The sequence below is a fragment of the Octopus sinensis genome, linkage group LG18, assembly GCF_006345805.1.
Source record: "Octopus sinensis linkage group LG18, ASM634580v1, whole genome shotgun sequence".
NCBI classification, from domain to species: Eukaryota; Metazoa; Mollusca; class Cephalopoda; order Octopoda; family Octopodidae; genus Octopus; species Octopus sinensis.
The window spans coordinates 14,555,657-14,580,959 of record NC_043014.1 but is presented as its reverse complement, the minus strand read 5'-3'; the positions used below and the strand labels follow the sequence as shown (position 1 = coordinate 14,580,959).

At 38.9% G+C, this 25,303-nt stretch overlaps 1 protein-coding gene across 2 annotated transcripts in view; it reads left to right on the top strand.

Moving 5' to 3' along the window:
- The window catches only part of LOC115221696 (cytoplasmic dynein 2 heavy chain 1-like), a 398,382-nt gene that overhangs the window by 278,666 nt on the left and 94,413 nt on the right, over positions 1-25,303 (top strand). For both annotated transcript variants that reach the window (XM_036510740.1, XM_029791902.2), the window contains exons 44-51: positions 1,977-2,121; positions 7,077-7,347; positions 10,797-10,931; positions 13,010-13,242; positions 15,418-15,640; positions 21,370-21,512; positions 23,810-24,043; positions 24,954-25,091. In XM_036510740.1, the coding sequence (XP_036366633.1) occupies positions 1,977-2,121; positions 7,077-7,347; positions 10,797-10,931; positions 13,010-13,242; positions 15,418-15,640; positions 21,370-21,512; positions 23,810-24,043; positions 24,954-25,091 (1,522 nt within the window). The remainder of the gene's footprint in view (positions 1-1,976; positions 2,122-7,076; positions 7,348-10,796; positions 10,932-13,009; positions 13,243-15,417; positions 15,641-21,369; positions 21,513-23,809; positions 24,044-24,953; positions 25,092-25,303) is intronic.

Below are 25,303 nucleotides of genomic sequence, written 5' to 3'. Positions count from 1 at the left end.
ACATTGGAAGCATGGAGAAGTAGTCTGGTATGCAAGGGTGACTGCTGGTCTTCCAGAAACAAACTTGCCCAGACTTGTGCCTCAGAAGGGAACTTTCTAGGTGCAATCCCATGGTCATTCATGACCCTGCAAGTGCTGGTGCCACATAAAAAGCATCCAATCCACACTGCAACATGGTTGGCATTTGGAAAGGGATCCAGCTGTAAAAATCATGCCAAAACTGCCCTCGCCTATACTGGTGCCGCATAGAAAGCACTGAGTCTGCTCAGCAGAGTGGTTGGTGTTAGGAAGGGCAAAAGAGACACAGTAGCCTAGGGTAGTTTTCTATTTGGCCAGCTCCTGTGAACCATGCTACTCATGCATGTATGGAAGATGGATGTTAAATCATCATCATCATCATCATTTAGCGTCCGTTTTCCATGCTAGCATGGGTTAGATGGTTTAACTGGGGTCTGTGAAGCCGGAAGACTTCATCAGGCCCAGTCAGATTTGGCAGTGTTTCTACGGCTGGATGCCCTTCCTAACGCCAACCACTCCGTGAGTGTAGTGGGTGCTTTTTATGTGCCACCTGCACAGGTGCCAGACAGAACTGGCAAACGGCCACGAACGGATGGTGATTTTTCGTGCCACCGGCCCGGGGGCCAGGCAAGGCTGGCAACGGACACGAACGGATGGTGCTAAACCACATGAAGGGATGGTTTCATTCAAAGAAAAACTGGTTCAATACCTAATATTTTTGTGGGATGAATTTCCTTAAAATATTAGGTATATATATAGAAACATATAGTTTATATTCATTTAAAAGAAGAAAAGAAAATGGAGTTAATGATTGTTTATTATTAACAGCAAATTAGTCATCTTCACTTACAGCTGTTTTGATTAATACTCAATAAACATTAAATTTACATTTATGTGACATGAGCACAATATCATCAGAGGAATATGTGTATTAAAATACATATATACATTCTCTGATAATGATTATTATCAAAGAATATATATGTATATTTTAATACTTTTGTATTTTAATACTTTTGTGACAACCAGTACTTAACACAACAAAGCTTATACAAAGCTTTACATTTTACTTTTGACAATCTTTTTCTAAAAAAGTGAAACCGGTCAAGTGAATAAACATCTTTAAATTTGCATTTTCAAACCTTCTTTCAGATATATTTCCACTTGTGCAGTACCTTCCAGCTTCACTTTGTTATATATATATATATATATATATATATATATATATATATGGTGGCTGCCCCCTCGTTATCGAGTATGGCCATTGCACGAAGTTTAATCAATATTGTTATCGTGCAATGCCTGTGCAAGAAGATTTTTTTTAAAGTGAGGAAAGGCTGTGCACTGAGTTAATCCCACGCACTAAGCAACAGCAGCCATGATCCAAAAAGAAGAACAAGTCAACATCATAGGTAACCACTGAGCTGCAGGTTTTATGTCGGAGTTATCCCAGTTGCCTGAGTTACCTTCTCCTAGAATGATGCCCTAACAAAGGCTAGGAGTCCTTCACTCCCAATGGTTTAACTGCACGATTGGGTATTCAGTCTGATTATTTCTATGTCCCCGTGCATGATACAGCCTTAAGACATTTACTGGATGGCCGTTGACTCTCAAGAGTTCCTCTGCCCTTTGATGGGTTTTGTTTTTCATCCCACAGGGTGTCCAATAAACACCCTCCTCACCAAGCAAGCTTGGTTCGGTTGCCGGTTTAATTGCCGACGACCTGACCATGCAACAGGTTGTACTGGGTTACATGTTACCAGTAGCACTCGAAAGTGACCTGACATAATATACATACACACACACACACACAAACACACAACAAAGTCCATATTTTACTTCTACTAACAAAGTAGCATCATTGGCTACCAGTGTAAATCCAATGTTTTTTAAAGTTTTTACTCTCCCTAAGTATGTCATGTTGAGATTATTAATCACATTTGTATCACTTTTCCTAGTTATCCAGACCATGAACAACTGAAATCTGTTTACATGGCATATCTGAGTTCAATATTACACCAAAGATTACCAAGTCATCCGATCTGGAGTAATCCAAGTAAGATCCATTCCCTGGCTGGATCCATGGTCCAACTTTATGAACAAGTAGGTTTGCTTTCGTTTTTGTTTTGGAGGCTAGGATTGGGGTAAAAGCACAATTTGAGCGTTGGGCCTCATGGAGGCAGTGATACCTCACAGCCACTAGGAAAAGTGGTGGTTAAAACATAGTTAATTAAAGGTATTTTTATATTAGTACAAAAAATGGCCATAATTTTTGCCAAGTTCTTCTATATGTAAAAATATTTTCATATCTCCATAATAAAATGGTGTTAAACTAAATCAAAGGATTCTGACTGGGGAAGAGATGTTTTTAAAAAATGTCTGTTTTATTTATTTCGCTTTTTTCTAATTTATTTTTGGTTTTGTTGGAGGATTTTTGGTGAGGGGAGGGTTTTTTTTTCTCCTATCCATCTTGGATAATATTCTTTAAAGTACATGGGAATCTATCTTACCATTACATATACATACACACCCATCCACACACACATACACATACACACACACACACACGTTCCCAGCAGGATGCAGTACCACAAGAATTAGAATTGAGAATCTGAAGTTTTTTTTTCCTTCCTTCCTCATGTCTGTCAGAGTTGCTTGTTTTAAAGAAAATTCTAAAAAATTATTGATTTTAAATCTGGAATCTTCCTTTTGCATGCACACACACACACATAGAAAACATGCTGAGACACACACAAAGCATAAGCATAAACACATACATACACATGCACAACAAACACGTACACACACACAAACACACAGCTTGCATACATATGCAACGGCAAATACACACACACACACACCATATGCACATCACACACAAGCACATATACTAATGCAAGCATCAACACACATACAGAATACAAACCCATGCAACACGCATGCACACTTGCACACACATGTACACACACAGACATACTCATAGACATACACAAATACATATGTGCACACACACACACACACACATACACAACACACGTATACACACACTCACATATATGCACACTGACATCCACCAAGGATTAAGAATGCTGCTCTTGCATCCATTTCAGGATTTTACAATATTAAGTTCTTCTAACTCTGTAAAAATCCCAGATATTTTTAGGCGGGAGAGAAGAACAGGAAGTTGTAACGTTCATGTCTTTCCTACAAGCATTAAGAGCATAAGTGAAGCGGAATCTAGGAACTGGAATCACTGCTTGGGTTCAGCTTTCTCCATAGGCAAATGGAACTCATTGATTTTTTTTAGGATTTCGAGCCCACCCACCCCCACCCAACTCCACCCATTATGAAATGCAATAATGGATCCTGTGACAGTTTCAATGATTGAGTGTTCTAGTTCTGTGATCAGTGGAACTGCTTACATCATGTGAGACACATGCACTCACACACAATCGCATATGTGCACTCCCCATGCACACACTTAAGGTGCGGGTATGGTTTAGTGGTTACAAACTTACTTCTCAATCACATGGTCTCAGGTTCAATCTGATTGCCTGGTGTTTTGGGCAAGTGTCTTCTAATATTGTTTCATGCCAACAAAAGCCTTGTGAGTAGATTTGGTAGACAGAAACTGAAAAAAGCTTGTTGTATATATATAGATAGATAGATAGATATGCAATATCCCTACATATCTCACATCTATTTTCTTTTATTTCCTCCACCTCACTCTCTATTTTATATCTTATCTAAATTAGCTATTTCTTAACCGTCCCCTAAGACCGTCTCCGATGAAGGGATATAATAAATATCCTGGAAATAGCTATAAGACCGTCTACCTATAAATGTTCTAAAATCTACACAGCCTTAGTTTTTTTATCTCATTACGGAAACATTTTTTTATATATGTACATAGGTGCAGGAGTGGCTGTGTGGTAAGTAGCTTGCTTATCAACCACATGGTTCCGGGTTCATTCCCACTGTGTGGCACCTTGGGCAGATGTCTTCTACTATAGCCTCGGGTCGACCAAAGCCTTGTGAGTGGATTTGGTAGATGGAAACTGAATGAAGCCCGTCGTAAATATGTATATATATGTGTGTGTGTATGTTTGTGTGTATGTGTTTGTCTCCCCAACATCACTTGACAACCGATGCTGGTGTATTTTCGTCCCAGTAACTTAGCAGTTCAGCAAAAGACCGATAGAATAAGTACTAGGTTTACAAAGAATAAGTCTTGGGGTCAATTTGCTCGACTAAAGGTGGTTTTCCAGCATGGCCACAGTCAAATGACTGAAACAAGTAAAGGAATATATATATATATATATATATATATATATATATATATATATATATATATACACACACACACACACACACACTCTGTTACTTGTTTCAGTCATTAGACTATGGCCATACTGGAGCACTGCCTTAAATGGTTTTGGTTGAAGAAATTAACGCCAAGACCTATTCTTTGTAAGCCTAGTACTTTTTCTATTGGTCTCTTTTTGCTGCACCGCGAAGTTACGGAGATGTAAACACACCAACATCAGTTGTCAGGCAATTGTTGAAGGGACAAACACAGGCACAAACAGACACATAGATTCCTGCTTGCGATGGAAAAAAGGACCACAGAACTGTAACAAAGCCCCTTTCCTTTACTTTCTTCTTTTCCCTTTCTTTCTCTCTCTAAACTCAGTATGACTGAACTTTTGGCAATCCACATTTTTTATAATATTTTTCACCAATCATTTCTAACATTATTGAATTTTGTGAACATTTAAACAAGTTTCCTACTTTGCAATTTAAAATTTTTTAAATGCCATACATTTTACATTTTTACCATTGGTAAGCAAAAAGTTGTTGGAACTAGTTTGGTATGTATGTAAATAAATTTATTTAAAAACAGTTACAAGTTTTGCAAATTCAGGTGCATTTTCAACAACAAATTCTCCTATATATATATGTGTATGTATGTGTGTGTGTGTGTGTGTGTGTGTGTATGTATGTATGTACATACGTACGTACGTATGTATGTATACATATATATATGTGTATATATATATATATATATATATGTATATATATTGATAAAAATGGTAAGACAACAAAAGAAAGAAAGAGATCTTGATATTATGTAAATAGAGGAATTTATCTGTAAATGTTATATGTGACAATTATTCGGTAGCTATGATAAAACTCCGAGTTTCGGATGCCGAGGTGGAAATCCACGCCACCATCTCTTCAGTTATCTGGCTATCGGGAAAATGCTATGAAAAATGACCGTTATACAAACGGAAATTACTGTGTGATTGACTGTTATCAAGACAAAAGAGCTATTTGAATGACGCTAAGTAAAGGGAGGGAGTAAAAGAAAGTTCATAGTATTCGCTTAAGCGCGCGTGTTCCTACCTACACATGCGCGCCTGCACATCCACGTGCGTGTGCCTAAAATTATACATTCATCCACCCTCACTTGAAAACGTATACATCTTCACTCTCACCATTCACCAAATGTATATGTATATACATACAAACTCACACTCACACACGCGTGCACCATAAAGGTTCATACACATGTCTATATATGCACAAGCACGAGAAAAAAACAGGGCTAAAGGTAACAATACAGAAAAAAGGCATAAGGGAGTATACAAAGAGTGAACCACATCTATATAAGCACATACCCTTATATACGCACACATACACGCCTATATATGCACATACCCGCACACGTCTATATACGCACACACACGCACAAAAAGAATCATACATACGTCTGTATGCGCACATACACAAGAAAAAACAGAGCTAAAGGCAAAAAACAGGGAAATGTGTAAAAACACTGAGTAAAATACGTCTATATACGCACATACTCGGATGCACGCACACACACACACACATCTATATATGCACATACCCGCACACACGTGTGCACTAAAGATTCCATATACATGTTTATATATGCACAGAGAAAAATGCAGGGTGGAAGGTAGAATACAGAAAAATTGTGTGTAAAAAATATATAAGCAATAAACCTATAGATCAATACCTCTATAAATATGTAAGAAATATATGTATAAAAAATATAAATAAAAATATATAAGAAATATAAGTAAAAGGTATAAAGAGATAAAAAGCTTGGACACAATACAGAGCAAGTTCTATCTGTAGTCTCGGGGGGACCAAAAATGTAACAAATATTTGGCCACATATGGACATGATCCGAAAAGTTCAGTTCTTGAATTCAGACATGTAGCGGGGGGTCTAAGCTGCTTTTCCAGGTGAGCCATCTTTCCATATCACATAGACTGCACTTTCCACTGCTGTTGGTGTAGGGCTTGCATCAGTTGTCAAGCAATATTGGGGGGACAAACACAGACACACACACACACACATATAAATATACATATATACGACAGGCTTCTTTCAGTTTCTGTCTACCAAATCCACTCACAAGGCTTTGGTCAGCCCGAGGCTATAGTAGAAGACATTTATCCAAGGTGCCATGCAGTGGGACTGAACCCGGAACCATGAGGTTGGTAAGCAAGCTACTTACCACACAGCCACTCCTGCGACTAGTTTACAAATAATAAGTCCTAGTGTCAAATTGTTTGACTAAAATCCTTCAAGGCAGTGCTCCAGCATGGCCACAGTCAAATGACTGAAACAAAAGAAAAAAATAATATCAGCCTTATATTTGTAGTTGGAAGAAAATTGTATTCTAAATCCTCTGATACACACAATGTATTAATTCTGTATGACATGTGTGAGTGTGTCTGTGTTTGAATATATGAGTATCTGTTTGTGTGTGAGAGAGGAAGAGAGAAAAACCGAGAGACAGATAGGAAGAACATGTAAGAGAGAAGATGAGAGCAGCTGAGAGACACAGTAAGAGTTAGTGAAAGAGAGAGAGAATGAGTTACTAAGAGAGACCCATGAGTGAAAAAATCAATAAATTCTCTAAAAGAATTTAGATTAGATGAAATAAAATATTTGTAAAATACGCAAATTAAAAATTAAATTTGAAATTTCTCTTTCCAATGCCATTTTGTGATGTTTAGCTTCAGGCGCAGTTCAGTGTCGATGACTATAGTCACTACCTCTTCACACCATGCGACCTCACCCAATGGATTCTGAATCTTCTGCGCTATGACCTCCGTGACACGGCCAGCAGCAACTCTAGCGAACACATTCTGGAAATCTGGGCTTATGAAGCGAGTCGCTTGTTCCGAGACCGGATTGTTGGTCCGGAGAGCCGCAGCAGGTTTGACCAGATCCTCATGTCCATTATACAAGCTGATTGGTCCGCCGATGTCTTGGATAAATTACAATGTAAATATATCTCACTTTTCCTTTCCTATTTTCCTTTATATTTAGCTGTTGTTTTGCACCAAGTTAATCCTGAGCAAGCAAACCCATTTGTTAGTCAAGTGTTCCAGCTGTGATCAATTTTATCATCTGTATATCAGGGACTACAGTGTGCAAGTTAGGATGATAGGATAGAATTTGAGTGAGATTTGGCTGCTATTTTTAACAAGGCAAGCAACTTAGAATCTCTCTCTGTTACCTGTTTCTTTTCTCTCTTTTTTTCGTTTTTCCTCCTCAAGCAGATATCAAAGATTATTGTTATTTTGTAATTTCATTTGGACAGTTTCACTGAATCAGTGATGTATAAGAATGAATGCAAATACTCATGGTGGTGGTCATGATGATGACCACAATCCCAACAATAGTGATAATAACCATAACAATAATCTTGATAGTTGTTGTTTGTTCCTTCTCAATCCATGCCTGGCTCATAGGTCTGGTTTCCTGGTTTCCTTGGCATATAGGTTCCCCACCTGGACAGGATGCCAGTCCATCGCAGGTGAACTGCAAGATGCAGGAGGAAAGAGTGAGAGAAAGTTGTTGCGAAAGAGTCAGCAGACGTTTGCCATTACCTTCTGCCAGAGCCACGTGGAGCTTGGATGTTTCGCTCATAAACACACACATCGCCCGGTCTGAGATTCGAACCCGCGATCCCTCGACCCCGATTCTGCTGCTCTAACCACTAGGCCATGTGCCTCCACAATCTTGATAGTAATTATTCTCTAATTTGGCCCTAGGGTCTCAATGCCTGACTACAATTTATTTCTAGTGAGCTCTTTTCAGGGATGAAAAGTCAATTTAATTCCAGCAGGTTTTTATCTATAAACATAACAGTATGCAACTAAATAGCTCAGACTATCTAATGTGACTCTTTACCATTTTTGATATTCCCTACCAACAATCTAGAGAATAATGACGATAATTGTACTGTTGTAGATGATGATGATCAAAAAGACAAAATCAATATAGATGCTTTAATAGTAAATAGGCCATCATCATCATTGTCGTCATCATTAAATATTTATTTTCCATTCTGGCATGGGTGGGATGGTTTGATCAGAGCTACCAAGCAGGAAAACTTTGATTTAGCTTGGTTTCTGTTGCTTGATGTCCTTCCTAATGCCAACCATTTTACAGGGTGTGCTGAGTGCTTTTTACATAGCACTGGCACAGGTGCTATTACATGGTGCCAGCACAGGTGCTTTTTACATAGCACCTGCACAAGGCTCAGTCATTGTGGGGATGTGACATCAACACTCCTCCTGCTGTGAAGGACAGGTCTACTTGATAGTAAAGATTGATTAGGACTAATGTTGCTGTAATTTAGCCCCAGGAGACATCATCTCCCTCTGGCTATATGACACGATCTGTGTCCTTATATTTTCAAACAAGGGAACCTAACACCCTCCACTCAGCTCAAAACAATATCTGTGTATTGTGATTTCTGGTATATTTCCCTTCATCAACACAGAATAATTGCTCGGCTAGAGATTGTGCTGCCAAATTCCCATTTGAAATATATAGTTTTCAAAGTGACAACTAGTCACTGATTTATAAATTAGAAAATTACTATTTTTAAATCTCACAATATGAGATATTCAGCAACAGTACTTTGTAGTAAAGACTGTTTGCCAACATAACATGGCAGTCCTGGTTTAGGACTAATGTTGCTGTAATTTAGCCCCAGGAGACATTATCTCCAGCTGGCTATATGACATGATCTGTGTCCTTATATTTTCAAACAAGGGAACCTAGCACCCCCACTCAGCTCAAAACAATATCTACTTGAGTCAATACGCAAAAAATATTTTATAGTGAATAACCAGTCATCAGAAGACAGAAGGTAGGTGTGAAAACCAAACCCATTCTCTTCAGTTTGGTATTTGGGCCTAACCTTACCTATTTTCATGAATCTTGAGTAATGGCTGAAAGAATATGATCACAAAGACAAGCAGCTGTGATGGGGTTTCTCCAAAGGGTCTTTAAAATAATGTTACTCAATAGAGTGTGTAGCTTAGAAATCAGAGAAATACTCCAGGTAGAGCAAATACTTCTCTGAATTGAGAGATCACTGCTCTGACACTATGGACATGCGATGAGAATGTCTCGAGAAAGAATGGCTTGACAGGTTTTATGGGTGAAACCAACCAGCAGTAGACCCAATGGTAGACTGCAAACAAGATTGTTGGATAACATCCATGAGCTCAGCTGGACTTGCTTGAAGATCCAGCCAGATGAATTGGAGATGACAGGACACAATGGAAGACATTCTTGAAGACTCCTCTTGACTTTCCCTGGAATAACTGAGCAAAGAAGATGAGATATGATAAAATATTTTTACAGTGAATAGGTTAATATATTTCTTTACTACCCACTAGGGGCTAAACACAGAGGGGACAAACAAGGACAGACAAATGGATTAAGTCGATTATATCGACCCCAGTGCGTAACTGGTACTTAATTTATCAACCCCGAAAGGATGAAAGGCAAAGTCGACCTCGGCAGAATTTGAACTCGGAACGTAACGACAGATGAAATACGGCTACACATTTCACCCGGCGTGCTAACGTTTCAGCACTGAATAAAATATGATACTATACTTGAACAGATCAATAAATAAAATATTTTAATTATGAATAGGTCCATAAATGGAATGTTTTAACCCTTTTCATACCAATCCAACTGAAACCACCGCTAATTCTATGACACAAACTTTATGTTTTAAAGTGAACTAATTTAAAAACCTTTCATCAAAGTTTCATTAATTTATGCCCTAAACTCCAGCTTACTAATGGCAAAATTACTTTACTATGTTCTTAAGTATTTTTAAAATTAATTGAAATAGTGAGTAACATGCAATAAAATATTAAACAGAGAATAGGACAAACTAAAATACTTAACTGTGAATAGGACAATATGGGACAATATATATTTTGACAGTGAATAAAGACCCACTTCAGTCATGAATGACCATGGGATTGCACCTAGAGAGTTCCCCTCCAAGGCACAAGTCTGGGCAAGGTTGTTTATGAAAGACCAGCAGTTGCCCATGCATACCGGCCTCTCCTTTCCATGCCACTGATGTTATCCAAGGGAAAGGCAAAAGCCAATACAGCTTGGCACCAGTGATGTCACAACTCATTTCTACAGCTGAGTGTACTAGAGCAACATGAAATAAAGGGTTTTGCTCAAAAACGCAACACACGGCCCAGTCCAGGAATTGAACTCACTATCTCATGATTGTAAGCCCAATGCTCCAACTACTGAGCCAAGCACCTTCATCTCTAACCACTGAACCATGCAGCTGTGAATAACACTACATAAATTATATTTCTGTGCAATAACATCAAGACTTAATATATCATAAGTTTAATCTAAACTTTATACAATTTCCTTGTCTTTCTTTCTCACAGCTTTTTATCATGTCACTTGGGGCAGCAGATCAACAAACTCAAGTACAACTTCCCAGAAAATGAATGGCAAACCTCTTGGTCGGCTCTCAAGAGATGATCTGAAATCTGTTATTGAGAAAGGACTACGAGCATTTTGTAAGTTTGTTTTTTCTTCTTTGTAGAAATTTTGTTGACCTTTCTTTAAACAATTTGTGGGCTTCCTGCAACCCATGGGACTGCCTAATTGGCATGCCTAAATGAAAAATTACATTAATTTTTTTTTAGGGGTTTGACCTTCCTGAGATGAGCCATGTCTTATATAACCCACTTCTTGATAAAGATTAGCCATGCTTGCTCTACAGTCTACACCAGTCATGGGCAAACTGTTACATGCTGGACTTTCTGAATAGCCTAAATGAAAAATTACTTTGAATTCTTTGAGTAGTGAGATCTGCCTGATGCTTAGTTCTGTCTTTTGCTGCCCACTTCTTGAAAATGGTTACCCTTCACTTTTTAATTGAATGAATCAGACCCGGTACCATTTTTTTTTAAAGCCTGGTACTTATTCTATCAGTCTCTTTTGCCAAACTGCTAGGTTACAGGGACATTAGCAGACCATCATTGACTGTCAAGCAGTGGTGGAGGACACAGACACCCCCAACATGCATGCACAGACATCCACACACACATACACACACCAAGGTGCCACACAATGAGATTGAACCTAAAACCATGTGGTTGGAAAGCAAGCTTCTTACCACACAGCCACGCCTTTACAGACATATTTTAATTAGTTTTATATCATGAAAAGAAGGCCACTAACTGGCAGAATCATTAGTGTGTCAGATAAAATGCTAAACCGAATTTCTTCTGACTCAGTGTTCTGAGTTCAAACTCCACCAAGGTTGTCTTTGCCTTTCATTCTTTCAAGGTTGATAAAATAAGTACCAGTTGACCACTGGGGTCAATATAATCAACTTGCTCCTCCCCCCTAACATTGCTGGCCTTGTACCAAAATTTGAAGCCATTTTATATCATGAAAATCTGTGCATAATATTGCTGTTGGTCATAGGTGTCTACTGAGTCAGTCATTGGTTCATTTCATTTTGTTTCATATTTTGAGTGTGAGGACAAAAGTGCCTGATGTGATGCAAAGGGCATATTTCATAAAGCACTGGATTTTCAGTTCCCTCACAATCTAAATGTCTTATACCATTATAAATATATATCAGCAAGAGATAGATTCAGCCTTAGTTAAATACAGTCATTCATATAGAGATATGATTGTATGGTTAAGAAGCTCATTTTGTAGCCATATGGTTTTGGGTTCAGTCCCACTACACAACACCTTGGGCAAGTGTTTTCTATTATAGCCCCAGGCTGACCAATGCCTTGTGGGTGAATTTGGTAGATGGTAACTGTGGAAATATGTCATGTATATGTGTGTGTGTGTGTTTATACACACACATGCCCATATGTGTGTGTTTGTCTCCCCACCACTTAACGACCAGTATTCATTCGTTTACATCCCTGTAACTTAGCAGTTCAGCAAAAGAAACCAAAAGAATAAGTGCTATCTTTAGACTTGGTTTAGACTTGGATGCAACTGGTATAAATTAAAGCAAAGCCAAAACATAAAAATAGTATGTTATTGTAGATACCTTTGGTTTGATAAAAATGGGATGTCAGAAACTACTGGATAACATCCCATGAGTCTCTTATCTCACAGGAATCTTGAAGATTGCATTGAGAAGTACTGTCCACAACCATAAAAAATTCTGATCAACTTAAATATTTTGTGCTGTGTTGTATTATATGAATGTATTTCTGTACTGCCCACCTCACTTTCCCAAACTCTCAGTTATGTCTAGACATTTCTTAACATTCACTTGACCTAGCAAGTGATTGTATCAAACACAGATTAAACACAAAATATTAATGACAATAATAATACATAAGTATATAATGTTGTGTTCTCATTTGTATTTAGTAAGCATTTACTATGCTCTCCCAATTACAATGCAATCTTAAATATAAGGTAACTTTTGTACTTAAAAGTCAGTAATATATTTTTTACTTCTTATTTTTATTTCACACCCAAATATAATGCTTTCTCACGTTGCCCCACAATTGTGATTCCAATATTTTGAATAAATTCTACCTTATGCATGAATAAATACTAAATTTAATGCTTGGTATGTTTTTGTTCTTTTTTTTTTTTTTTGTCTTTTCAGGTTATGAAAACAAGATAGACGACATGTTGATATTCAAGGAAGTCATTGATCATATTGCTCGTGTTGACCGTGTCTTGACCATGGCTGGAGGCTCCTTGTTGATGGCCGGCAGCTCTGGTGTTGGCAGACGATCTGCTGTCAGACTAGTAGCATTCATGCATCAAATGCATGTTTTTAGTCCAAAGGTCTCCAGGTCTTACAGCATCAAACAATTCAAACTTGACTTAAAAGGGGTAAGACTGCTTACTGATGTATCTACTTGGAAAGTTTACCATTGCATGATGGGATTATATGGCTACCATATTAGGTGGGTGGACAGTGAGGCTGAAATTGCTAGTACATTTTGTATGGTCAGTTGTAAGGTCTGTATTTAACGAAATGTCTGTTGTTGAAATGTATCTTGTTCTATTTGTATGGAAATCAACAAATAGGCACAGGAGTGGCTGTGTGGTAAGTAGCTTACTTACCAACCACATGGTTCCGGGTTCAGTCTCACTGCGTGGTACCTTGGGCAAGTGTCTTCTACTATAGCCTCGGGCCGACCAAAGCCTTCTGAGTGGATTTGGTAGATGGAAACTGAAAGAAGCCTATTGTATATATACACAAACACACACACATATATATATATATATATGTATGTATGTATATGTGTGTATATGTTTATGTATGTATATATATTTATATATGTGTGTATATGTTTGCGTCCCCATAACTTAGCGGTTTGGCAAAAAGAGACTGATAGAATAAGTACTAGGCTTACAAAGAATAAGTCCTGGGGTCGATTTGCTCAACTAAAGGCGGTGCTCCAGCATGGTCGTAGTTAAATGACTGAAACAAGTAAGAGTAAAAGAGTAAATAGGCCTATGTGGTTAAGAAGATCACTTTGTAACCACAAGTTACCAGTTCAGTTTCTCTGCATGGCACCATAGGAAAGTATCTTCTACAATAGCCATGGGTGACCAATGCCTCGTGAGTGAATTATGTAGAAAGAAACTGTATGGAAACTTATCGTCTGTAAAAATATACACGCTCATATAGACAAGCGGGTACTGAAAAGTTCCTGGTTTTAAGGGTATCACAAAAGGCCTGGTTGAAGGCCGAACCTTCTGAGTTCTTTTACAGGGCTTAAAAAACTGAAGGACCACTGCAATAAGTATGTGAATCTGAGAGGAGAATATGTTGAACAAAATAATAACTGATCCTCCTGTATTTTCTCTAATCCAAAGCTAGGAACTGTTTAGTACCCCCTTGTGTGTGTATGTATATATATGTATGTGTGTGTGTATGTATATATGTATGTGTGTGTGTGTGCGTGTGTAAGAGAGACAACTGTGTTGGTATGGTCATGTGATGCAGATTGATGAGGACAGCTGTGTAAAGAAGTGCTGATCTCTAACTGTGGAGGGAACCTGTGGTGGAAGTAGACCTAGGAAGACATGGGACGAGGTGATGAAGCATGATCTTTGAATTTTGGGCCTCCTCACAGAGGCAGTGACTAGTGAGCGAGAGCTTTGGTGATATGCTGTGCTTCAGAAGACCTGTCAAGTCAAATGAAATTGTAGTCATGGTTGATGTTGGTGTCACATAACTGGCACCCATGCTTGTGGCACATAAAAAGCACCTTTCAAGTGTTGGGCCTCACGGAGGCAATGACCAAGACCTTTGGCCTTATGTCGTGCTTGAGAAGAAGAGCCATCAAGCCAAGTAAAATCGCAGTTGTGACAGATACTGGTGTCATACGAATGGCACTCGTGCTGGTGGCACGTAAAAGCACCCATTACACTCTTGGAGTGACTGGCATTAGGAAGAGCATCCAGCAGTAGAAACCATGCCAAATCTAATTGGAGTGCCTAGTGCAGCCTGGCAGCATGGACAATGAACGCTAAATGATGATGATGATGATATATATATATATATATACCCATGACTGTGTCTAAGTAGTTTGCTACATGGTTGCAAGTTCAATCCCACTGCTTGGCACTTTGAGTAAGTGTCTTATACTGCAGCCTCAGGTTGACCAAATCCTTGTGAGTGGATTTGGTAGATGGGAAGCTGGGAGAAGCCTGTTATAGATGTGGGTGTGTGTGTAAGTCTTTATGTTTGTCCCCTACCACTGCTTGGCAACTGGTGTTGATGTGTTTATGTCCCTGTAACTTAGAGATTCTGCAAAAGAGATTGATAGAATAAAAGTACCTGGCTTGAAAAGAACATAAGTACTAGGGTTGATCCTTTTGACAATTTTTTCAAGGCAGTGCCCCAGCATGGCCACAATCCAATGACAGAAATGAGTAAAAAACAAAAAAAATATTTAGTTGGATATTTATTTCATTTTTCTTTAGGTTTTATGTTTTTGATTTTTGATATTACATCACCATGGTAACCCTTTTCTTTCCCTTCTGTCATGGCAGTTGTTCCAGCTGAGTGGTATTGAAGACCAGCATGTTCTTCTTCTCATAGAAGACCACACCATTTTTGACTCAGCTATGTTGGAATTGGTGAACAGCCTACTGTCTGCTGGAGAAATCCCTGGACTCTACACTCCAGAAGAACTTGGACCTTTATTGCAGCCTCTCAAAGACACAGCATCAGAAAGTGGCTTCACTGGGTCTTTGTTTTCTTTCTTTGTCTCTCGTAAGTACAAGACTGTTTAACTTTATTCTCAGAATGACACACTAGGAGGATGATTGTATTGCAAAGTTCTGTATTCTCCCTCTCTCGTATTCACCTTGTACTTTGAAGGTATGCCTTCTCTCTCTCTCTCTCTCTCTCTCTCTCTCTCTCTCTCTCTCTCTCTCTCTCTCTCTCTCTCTCTCTCCTCTCTCTCTCTCTCTCTCTCTCTCTCTCTCTCTCTCTCTCTCTCTCTCTCTCTCTCTCTCTCTCTCTCTCTCTCTCTCTCTCTCTCTCCAGCTGGCGGACACATGTATTCACTTCACCAGCAAGACACTTGTTCCTGTCCTTCTACCATATATTCACGTCATCATCGTCAAGTGTTTTAAATCTAGGTTTGCCCCCATTGGCATGGCGGGGGGAGGGGGGGCTGGATCTACCTCAGTGCCATAGCAACCACCCTCACACCATCTTGCCCAGTTTTGGGCGTCCTCCTTTTTCAAACCAACCCTCCCAATCTCCTCATCCACCTTTTCCTCAGTCTACCTTGATTTCATGCTCCATTTACCTCAAACACAATCACCCTCTTCATAACATGCTCTTCACCCCTCCTCAACACATGCCCATACCACCTCATTCAATTCACCCTTGCCAACCATTCCACCAGTCCTCCTCTTATCCAACAGCTTCACCCGAAACATTTCTCTCACCACTGCTCTCTCAGTCCTTCTTAAATCCTATACTTTATACCCGACTCAGTTGAGGCAGGCTTGTCTTGCAAGTACTTAATAACAGAACTAGTAGCCGTTCAAGAATTTGGACCTGGAGATCTCCATTTCCAGCGACTTCGAGGGCCACCTCCCAGTGGCGTCAGGCGTCAATGAAGAGCCCTCGACTACAAGACGACCAAAGTTTTTTTTTCCAAGGTCTGGGGTCTCCTGCCCCTAAGCCCTTGACCATCACCTAATCACTCTTACCCGTCTTGTTGCTTAACAACAACAACAACAATAACAGAACTAGTAGTGTTATACTCCTCATTTGTCTGAGGAGAAGAAATAATTTTTGCAACTCATTGCGTGTCAGTTGAAACAATTCAGTCTTTGAAGTCCAATACTAACTCTTTCCATGGCATATTAACTATTCCAAACTCATATATATTGTTGTGTAACTTTTTATTCATGTAGATAATATCCAGTTTTCTTGGAATTTCATATATATATATAAAACTTTGTGTTCAACGTTTTTGATGTCCTGTACCCATATGTGCATGTATATATACATATAGATGTAGGTATGTACATATATGTATGTATATATGCATATATTTATATATTATTTACATATATATATATATAGATGTGTGTGTGTGTGTGTGTGCACGTTTGTGTGTGTATATTTGTGTGTGTCTAAGTATCTCTCTCTATATAAACGGCAGTTTGTCTGTCTGTGTGTCTGTCAGGTTGTACCCTCACCCTGACCACGGCTTTCAACCGATTCTGATGAAACTTGACACACACATAGCCCAATGTCATAATTCAAAACTAACGCAGCGAAAATTTTGAAAAGTTCCCCCAGTTCTGAAAAAAATCTATAAATTCGACATAGGGTCAAGAATCTAAGCTTTTTATATGCAACACATTTTCTGTTGTAGTTTTCGCAACTTGCAATCGATTTTCACCAAACTCATGGTGAAGCTTAATGTTACCCTAAGAAACTTAATTCTGACGTTAGTTTTCCATGCAATACCTTACCATCAGAAAAAATCGATAAAATTATGCCATTTTGGGAAATCGCGTTCAAATTCAAGATGACATATTTTCGACAATATCTTTCACAAATTGGCAGGAGCTATATGGCCCTTTTTATTCCAATAGGATACTTTATTACTGGAAAAAATCGGTTAATTAAATCATGTGGCACACATAGCAAACCGATTTGTGTATTTAACACAAACCACAGACTGTCTGGGGGACTCAACTCGACCTTTTTAACTCTCGGAATGTATAAAAATGTATCCCAAAATGTAGAAAAATGTAGAAAAACGGCAAAAAAGCGGGCAGCAATGTGAGTGACAACAACGAAAAAGTCAAAAGTGACCAAACTGAAAAAACGAATGGAAAAGGTTTTTTGGTGCACACGACAAAAGCGGTTTATAATAAACCAAGAGTTTGCAAGTAGCGTCCGAGGACCCTTAGGGTACGTCAAAAATTTAAGGTAAAACGTTTGGGGTGGTAGTTATAAAGAAAGTTTAAACAAAAAAAGTATTCGAATAACTTGCGGCTGCAGCAGCTATTAGCAGAAGTAAAGTCTTGAATGTAATTTCTTCCTAGTAGGAAATGGTTGGGTTGAATTATCGATAGCTGTTTGATAGTTATTTGGGAGTGAAGAGAAGACATTGCAACCTACACATGCGCCTTCATTCCCTAGAGGGAAAGGACTAGATTGGGATTAGTCGTTGCCTACTAGGGGCTCTTATATACACGGGCAACGCCAGGCTATGCTGCTAGTATACATATATAATTCAAATTTACAGAAAACAAAAGATGGAGACAGGTGAGGGAACAACAAGTATGTGTAGTAGTTTAACATTTGAGAAGAAAGGAAAAGTCTTTGACATTTTGAACCTATGCTCTTTGACAGAAAGGAAAAGAAAATGGAGAGAGAACAAAAAGAAATTATATATATATATATATATATATATATATATATATAATGTATATATATATATATATATACATACATGGACAGGCATGGCCATGTGGTTGAGCAGCTCAATTTGTAACTGTGTGCCTTTGGGTTCAGTCCCTCTGTTCAGCACCTTGTGCAAATGTCTTCTACAACACCCCTGGTCCAACCAATGCCTCGTAAGTGAATTGATTGATGGAAACTGTGTAGAAACCTGTCATATCTATATATATAAAAGAGAGGTTGTGTGGTGTCTGTCTCCTACGATTTAGATTCCTAACTACTCCCACATTTTGCGGTGCAGTTTAACCAAAAGTGGGTATCTTATAGTCGTGATTCATATCGATCCCTTCTGGGTATTAGCGCGCGTCTACAATGAGTCTACGATTTAAAAAAAAAATTACCATAATTTTTCCGCATTTTTAATGCATTTTCGCTCGGTTTATATAAGGGAAGTAACTCTCTAAAAATCTATTATCAAATCTCAGAACGTAAAAAGCTACAGTAACACCCCCCTTTGTGGTTAGCCATTTTGAGATGGCTATTATACTTTACATCTCTAAAAATGCTTATATAGTTATTTCCCTTACAAACCCGAGCAACGCCGGGTGATACTGCTAGTATATATATATATATATATATATCATCATCTACGTTTAACATCCACTTTCCATGCTAGCATGGGTCGGACGATTTGACTGAGGACTGGCGAACCAGATGGCTGTACCATCCTCCAATCTGATCTGGAAGAGTCTCTACAGCTGGATTACTTTCCTAATGTCAACCACTCCGAGAGTGTAGTGGGTGCTTTTACGTGCCACCAGCATGAGGGCCAGTTAGGCGGTACTGCCACGACCACGCTCAAATAGTGTTTTTTACATGCAACCTGCACAGAAGCCAGTCTTGCGGCACTGGCAATGACCTCACTCAAATGTTTTTTCATGTACCACCAGCACAAGTGCCAGTAAAGCGTGGGGAGGCTAGCCTAAAGACAGTTAAGTAGTTCATCTATCTAGGATGCATCATATCATTTGATGCCAAAAGCAATGAAGTTGACAACAAGCTGGTGACCAAAACAAATGGTGCCTTTGGCAGATTGTAAAAGATTAAAAGAGTTTGGAACAGTAATCGTCTGAAGAAAGAGGTCAAGATCAGTGTATAACAGAACTATCCTCTTGTGGTACTGAGAGGTACTGAGTGTCGCCTCTCAGTACTACCTGCAACAGATGCAGATCACCCTCCTTAAATTCACATTCAAAAGCCAAGCCAAGAGAATGTGCCATGTGAAAAGCACTCAGTCCACTCTGCAGAGTGATTGGTATTAGGAAGGGCATCCAGCTATAAAAACCCTGCCAAAACATGCACAATAGCCTGGGGTAGTCTCCTACCTGGTCGGCTCCTGTCAACCAAACTACCCATGCATGCATGGAAGGTGGACATTAAACAATGATGATGGTGATGTGTATTTATGTCTGTGTTTGTCACACTCCCCCATCACCACTTAACAACTGGTGCTGATTTGCTTACATCCAAGTAACCTAGCAGTTCAGCTAAAGAATTGATAAAATACGTACCTGACTGAAAATAAAAAAAAAACATGTATTGTGGTCAATTTGTTTGACTAAAACCCTTCCTGATGGTGCCCCAGCTTGGCCACAGTCCAATGACTGAAACAAGTATAAAGTAAGTATAAAGGCGCAGGAGTGGCTGTGTGGTAAGTAGCTTGCTTACCAACCACATGGTTCCGCATTCAGTCCCACTGCATGGACACCTTGGGCAAGTGTCTTCTACTATAGCCTTGGACTGATCAAAGCCTTGTGAGTGGATTTGGAAAACGGAAACTGAAAGAAGCCCATTGTATATATATATATATATATTTATATGTGTGTATGTTTGTGTGTCTATGTTTGTCCCCCCCAACATCACTTGACAACTGATTCTGGTATGTTTACGTCCCTATAACTTAGCGAGACCAATAAAATAAGTCCTGGGGTCGATTGCTCAACTAAAGACAGTGCTCCAGCATGGCTGCAGTCAAATGACTGAAACAAGTAAAAGAGTAAGCGAAAGTACAAGAAGATTGTATTTATCTGGTTTACATGGTTCCATTCTTCTAATAAGATCTAAATCCTAATGGAGTCTAATACTTGCAACAATCTAATCTTGGTGGAAACCTGAACTGTCATTATTCAATTAATTAACTGAGTGTAGCTAATGTGACCATAATTTATCCTTTTACTTAAGAATTTGGAATGGAAATGAAATTTTCCCATTGTATTAGTAATGTAGGTGAGATAAATCCATTGGCAAAATGGGAAGTATTTGTATGAACGAAAACTGAAAGCTGGTTCTAATACTGATTTCGAATTATGGCACAAGGCCTGCAATGATGTGGGAGGGGTAAGTCGATTGCATTGAGCCCAGTATTCAACTGATACTTGCTGTATCGACTCCAAAAGAATGAAAAGCAAAGTGCACCTTGCCAGAATTTGGATTCTGAACGTAAAGATGAATGAAATGTCACTAACTGTTTTGGCTGGCATGCTAATGATTCTTATTTCTTTATTACCCACAAGGGGCTAAACATAGAGGGGACAAACAAGGATGGACAAAGAGAATAAGTCAATTACATCAACCCCAGTGCGTAACTGGTACTTAATTTATCGACCCCGAAAGGATGAAAGGCAAAGTTGACCTCGGCGGAATTTGAACTCAGAACACAATGGCAAACGAAATACCTATTTCTTTATAACCCACAAGGGGCTAAACACAGAGGGGACAAACAAGGACAGACAAAGGGATTAAGTCAATTACATCGACCCTAGTGTGTAACTGGTACTTAATTTATCGACCCCAAAAGGATGAAAGGCAAAGTCGACCTCGGCGGAATTTGAACTCAGAACATAATGACAGATGAAATACCGCTAAGCATTTCATCCAGCGTGCTAACGTTTCTGCCAGCTCGCCACATGCTAACAATTCTGCCAGTTTGATGCTTTTGCTGGTTCTAATTTGGCTGGTTCTTTATTTATTTATCTGTCATTTTGTTTTCCTCCCGTCTGTTGTAGGTGTGAAGAGAAACCTTCATGTTGCTTTGATAATGGACTTTAAGAACCAGACATTTGCCATCAACTGTGAAAGCAACCCAGCACTTTACAAGTACTGTGCAGTTCAATGGATGGATTCTTGGAGTCGTGACAGCATGGTCAGGGTAGGAAAATTGTTTTATAAATTCTAATTTTTGGTTGTGATTTACTAAAAAGAAGGGCATATACACTTAAGTTTTTGCAAGGCACTATCTACTTGGCATCTCTGATTCAATGCTGACTTATTTGACATCAGACGTTTTAATGCTTCTCTCTTTTTAACCCTTTAGCATTGAAATTATTCTTTGCTAACAAAGCCACAGTGTAACATTTTGTAATATAGCTGTCAGGAATTTGTTTAATATGTAATTGGGCTATCCAATAGTGTTACATCACTAAAGTTAGTGGATGTTTAAGCAATGAGTTCATGGATAGTTGATGGGCTGGATAGGATGCTGATGAAAGGGCAATAACTCTTGAAATATGCATATACACACCTCTTTCTTTTACTCTTCGATTGCATTGTTTATATTAACATATTCATATACAAAACATCATAATTTTCAATAAATATATGCACCCTTTTAAAGCCTAGCTAGGCTTGTGGGCCCGGTTTCCCAATTTCAATGGCATATGTATTCCCTAGCTGGATGGGATGCCAGTCCATCACAGTGTTACTCATTTTTATCTGCTGAGTGAACTGGAGCAACATGAAATGAAGTGTTTTGCTCAAGTTCACAATGTGTTGCCCGGTCCAGGAATCGAAACCACAGTCTTATGATCATGATGCTGACATCCTTATTTCTTTACTACCCACAAGGGGCTAAACATAGAGGGGACAAACAAGGACAGACAAACGGATTAAGTCGATTACATCAACCCCCAGTGCGTAACTGGTACTTAATTTATCGACCCCGAAAGGATGAAAGGCAAAGTCAACCTCGGCGGAATTTGAACTCAGAATGTAACGGCAGACGAAATACGGCTACGCATTTCGCCCGGCGTGCTAACGATTCTGCCAGCTCGCCACCCTATGATGCTGACATCCTAACCACTAAGCCACACACCTCCACTCATAATTTTCAATACTGGCTCTGAATTCTATGCATAATCTGTAGAGATAAACTTTATTCTGTTAAATGTAATGCTTATTCATTTACATTATTTTGAATTAATCATAATTATCTCATAGCTTTGAGATTTCAATGATTGTTTATTTTTTAGAATGACATTGCAGGGTAGATATGAAAGGCCAGATCTAGCTGGTTTGAACATAAAACAGGTAGAATATTTGGGCCAGATATGACTAATTTAAATGCTAAAGGGTTAATGTTCCTCTCTTTTTAATGTTTCTTTCATTCTCCTCCCTGCTTTCTCTCTCTCTCTCTCTCTCTCTCTCTCTCTCTCTCTGTTTATATGTATGAGCATCTAGTTATGATTGTATGTATGTGTAATGTCTCTCCCTTCATCCCTCTCTCTTCCGCTCTCTCTGAATTTGTATGTGTGTGTGTGTTTCCCCATGCACATGTATGTGTGTTTGCCTCCGTTGTCAAAATATGTTTTCACCAAACAGGCTGAATGTGCAGCCAGCCATGCCAAACCACCAGCATGTCCAAACAGTTGTCGCCAATTATATCATACCACTGAGAGAATGGTAAGAAGGAAGAAATATGCCGATATCCTGAGACTGAAGGCTAGATATGAAGGGTTGCAATATAGAGGCCTCAACCAAAAGCCCCCAAGGTGCAAATAGTCATGCTAAATGCTGTGTTAGATTATGTCTCCCACATTAGAAGATATAACCAATCCTTCTTTACCGTGGTCTCCATCTGCCATAATTTTACTCACAAGGCTTACATTGACCTAAAGCTATGGTAAGAAGGCATTTGTCTAAAGTCCTGTTCAGCAAGATCCATCCCAGAGCTACATGATTGCAAAGTGAACATCTTAACCACATGGATATGCCCTGCACTCATGTGTGTGTGTGTGTGCATGTATGTGTGTGGTGCGCATGTGTGTGTGTATGCATGAGTGTATATGGAAATGTGTGTGTGTTTGTTGGGCTAGTGTCTTCTACTATAGCCCCAGACTGTTTTCTACTATTGCCTTGTGAGTTGCTTTGGTTAGTGGAAACTGTGTGGAAGCCTGACAAATATATGTGTGTGTGTGTGTGTATTGGACAAGTGTCTTCTACTGTTGCCCCAGACTGGCCATTGTCTTGCATGTCAGTTTGGTTGGTGAAAACTGTAGAAACCTGATGAATATATATGTGGGTATATATGTGTGTATGCCTCTGTGTGCGTGTGTGTGTGTGCATGTGTGTGTGCATATGTGTGTGTGTACTGGACAAGTTTCTTCTACTGTTGTCCAGGACTGGTCATTGCTTTTTAAGTCAATTTACATGCTTCCTTTTCCATTCCAGATTCCAGAAATGTTACTGGCAGAAAAATCCAAAGAAGCCAATAAAGACACCCAGCGCAGCCAGCGTCACTCCCACTCTGGAAAGGATCACCCCTTCAAGGCATTCTTGCAGATCCATGAAGCATGTCACGAGTTGAGTGCCACTCCAAGACGTTACATTGCCTTCCTCAACACCTACTTGTCTGTCTATCAGCAGAAGAAGGAGAAGGTTGCACAGCAGATCCAGCACTTACAGGTACACACAACACGGGGGGGGGGACCTCTATATCAGTGTTTCTCAACCATTTTTACCTATAGACTCTTTTGATTCCTGTTTTATTACCCCTAGTCATCTGATGGTGAAATAAAACCCTTTTATATTTTCATACTTGAATATTATTGGTTTTGGATTTTGGTACAGGGCCAACTAGTTTGGATTAAGGGTGTAAGTCAATTACATTGACCCCAATGTTCAACTGATCCTTTATCAATCATGAAAGGTAAAGTCGACCTCAGTGGAATTTGAACTCAGAATGTAAAGACAGATGAAATACTGCTAAGCATTTTTCCCAGCATGCTAACAATTCTGTCAGCTTGCTGCCTTACGTGATTGAATATTCTTAGGAATTGTGAAGGCGGCAAGCTGGCAGAATCATTAGCACACCAGACAAAAGATGGTTGTTATATCTGGATTCAAATTTTCCTTCCACAGCTCCGATTTAACATTTGATATCTGTTACAACCATGCTTCAGAAACAATGGAAGATATACCATGCTCCTGTCTTAGAGATTTAGATTTGTCTCTACATATACATGCAGATGTGTATGTATGTTTGTATATGTGTGTCTTTGTATATGTCTTTGTCTCCACCACCATCATTGATGTTGGTTTGTTTACATCCCTATAACTTAGTGATTCAATAAAGGGGACTGTTCGAATAAGAATTTGACTTAAAAAATATCAAATAGGATTGATTTGTTCAACAAAACTTAAAGTGAAGTCCCAGCATGGCCACATTCCACCGACCGAAACAAGTTAAAAATACAAGATTAAAAAACTAAAAGATTGATAATCAAGGTGTTATAGAGTTGATCTTACAACTCAGCAATAGCAATTTTTTTGTGTTTTTTCTTTTTAATATCTTGTTTTCCTTTTGTATCTCTAGGCTGGTGTGTCCAAGCTGAACGAGGCTAAGGAGTTAGTTGCTGAACTGAAGGCAAAAGCAGCCACTCAAAGCCAGCTTTTGGTTGAGAAGCAATCCCAAGCAGATGCTGCACTGAAAGAAATCACTAAAAGTATGGTGGTAAGTACTTCAGTCCTATATATATGTGTGTATATATATATATATATATATATATATATATATATATATATATTATATATATACATATATACATATATATATCATCATCATCATCGTTGCACCAGGCTCCAGTCTGATCTGGCAGTGTTTCTACAGCTGGATGTCCTTCCTAACGCCAACCACTCCATGAGTGTAGTGGGTGCTTTTTTACG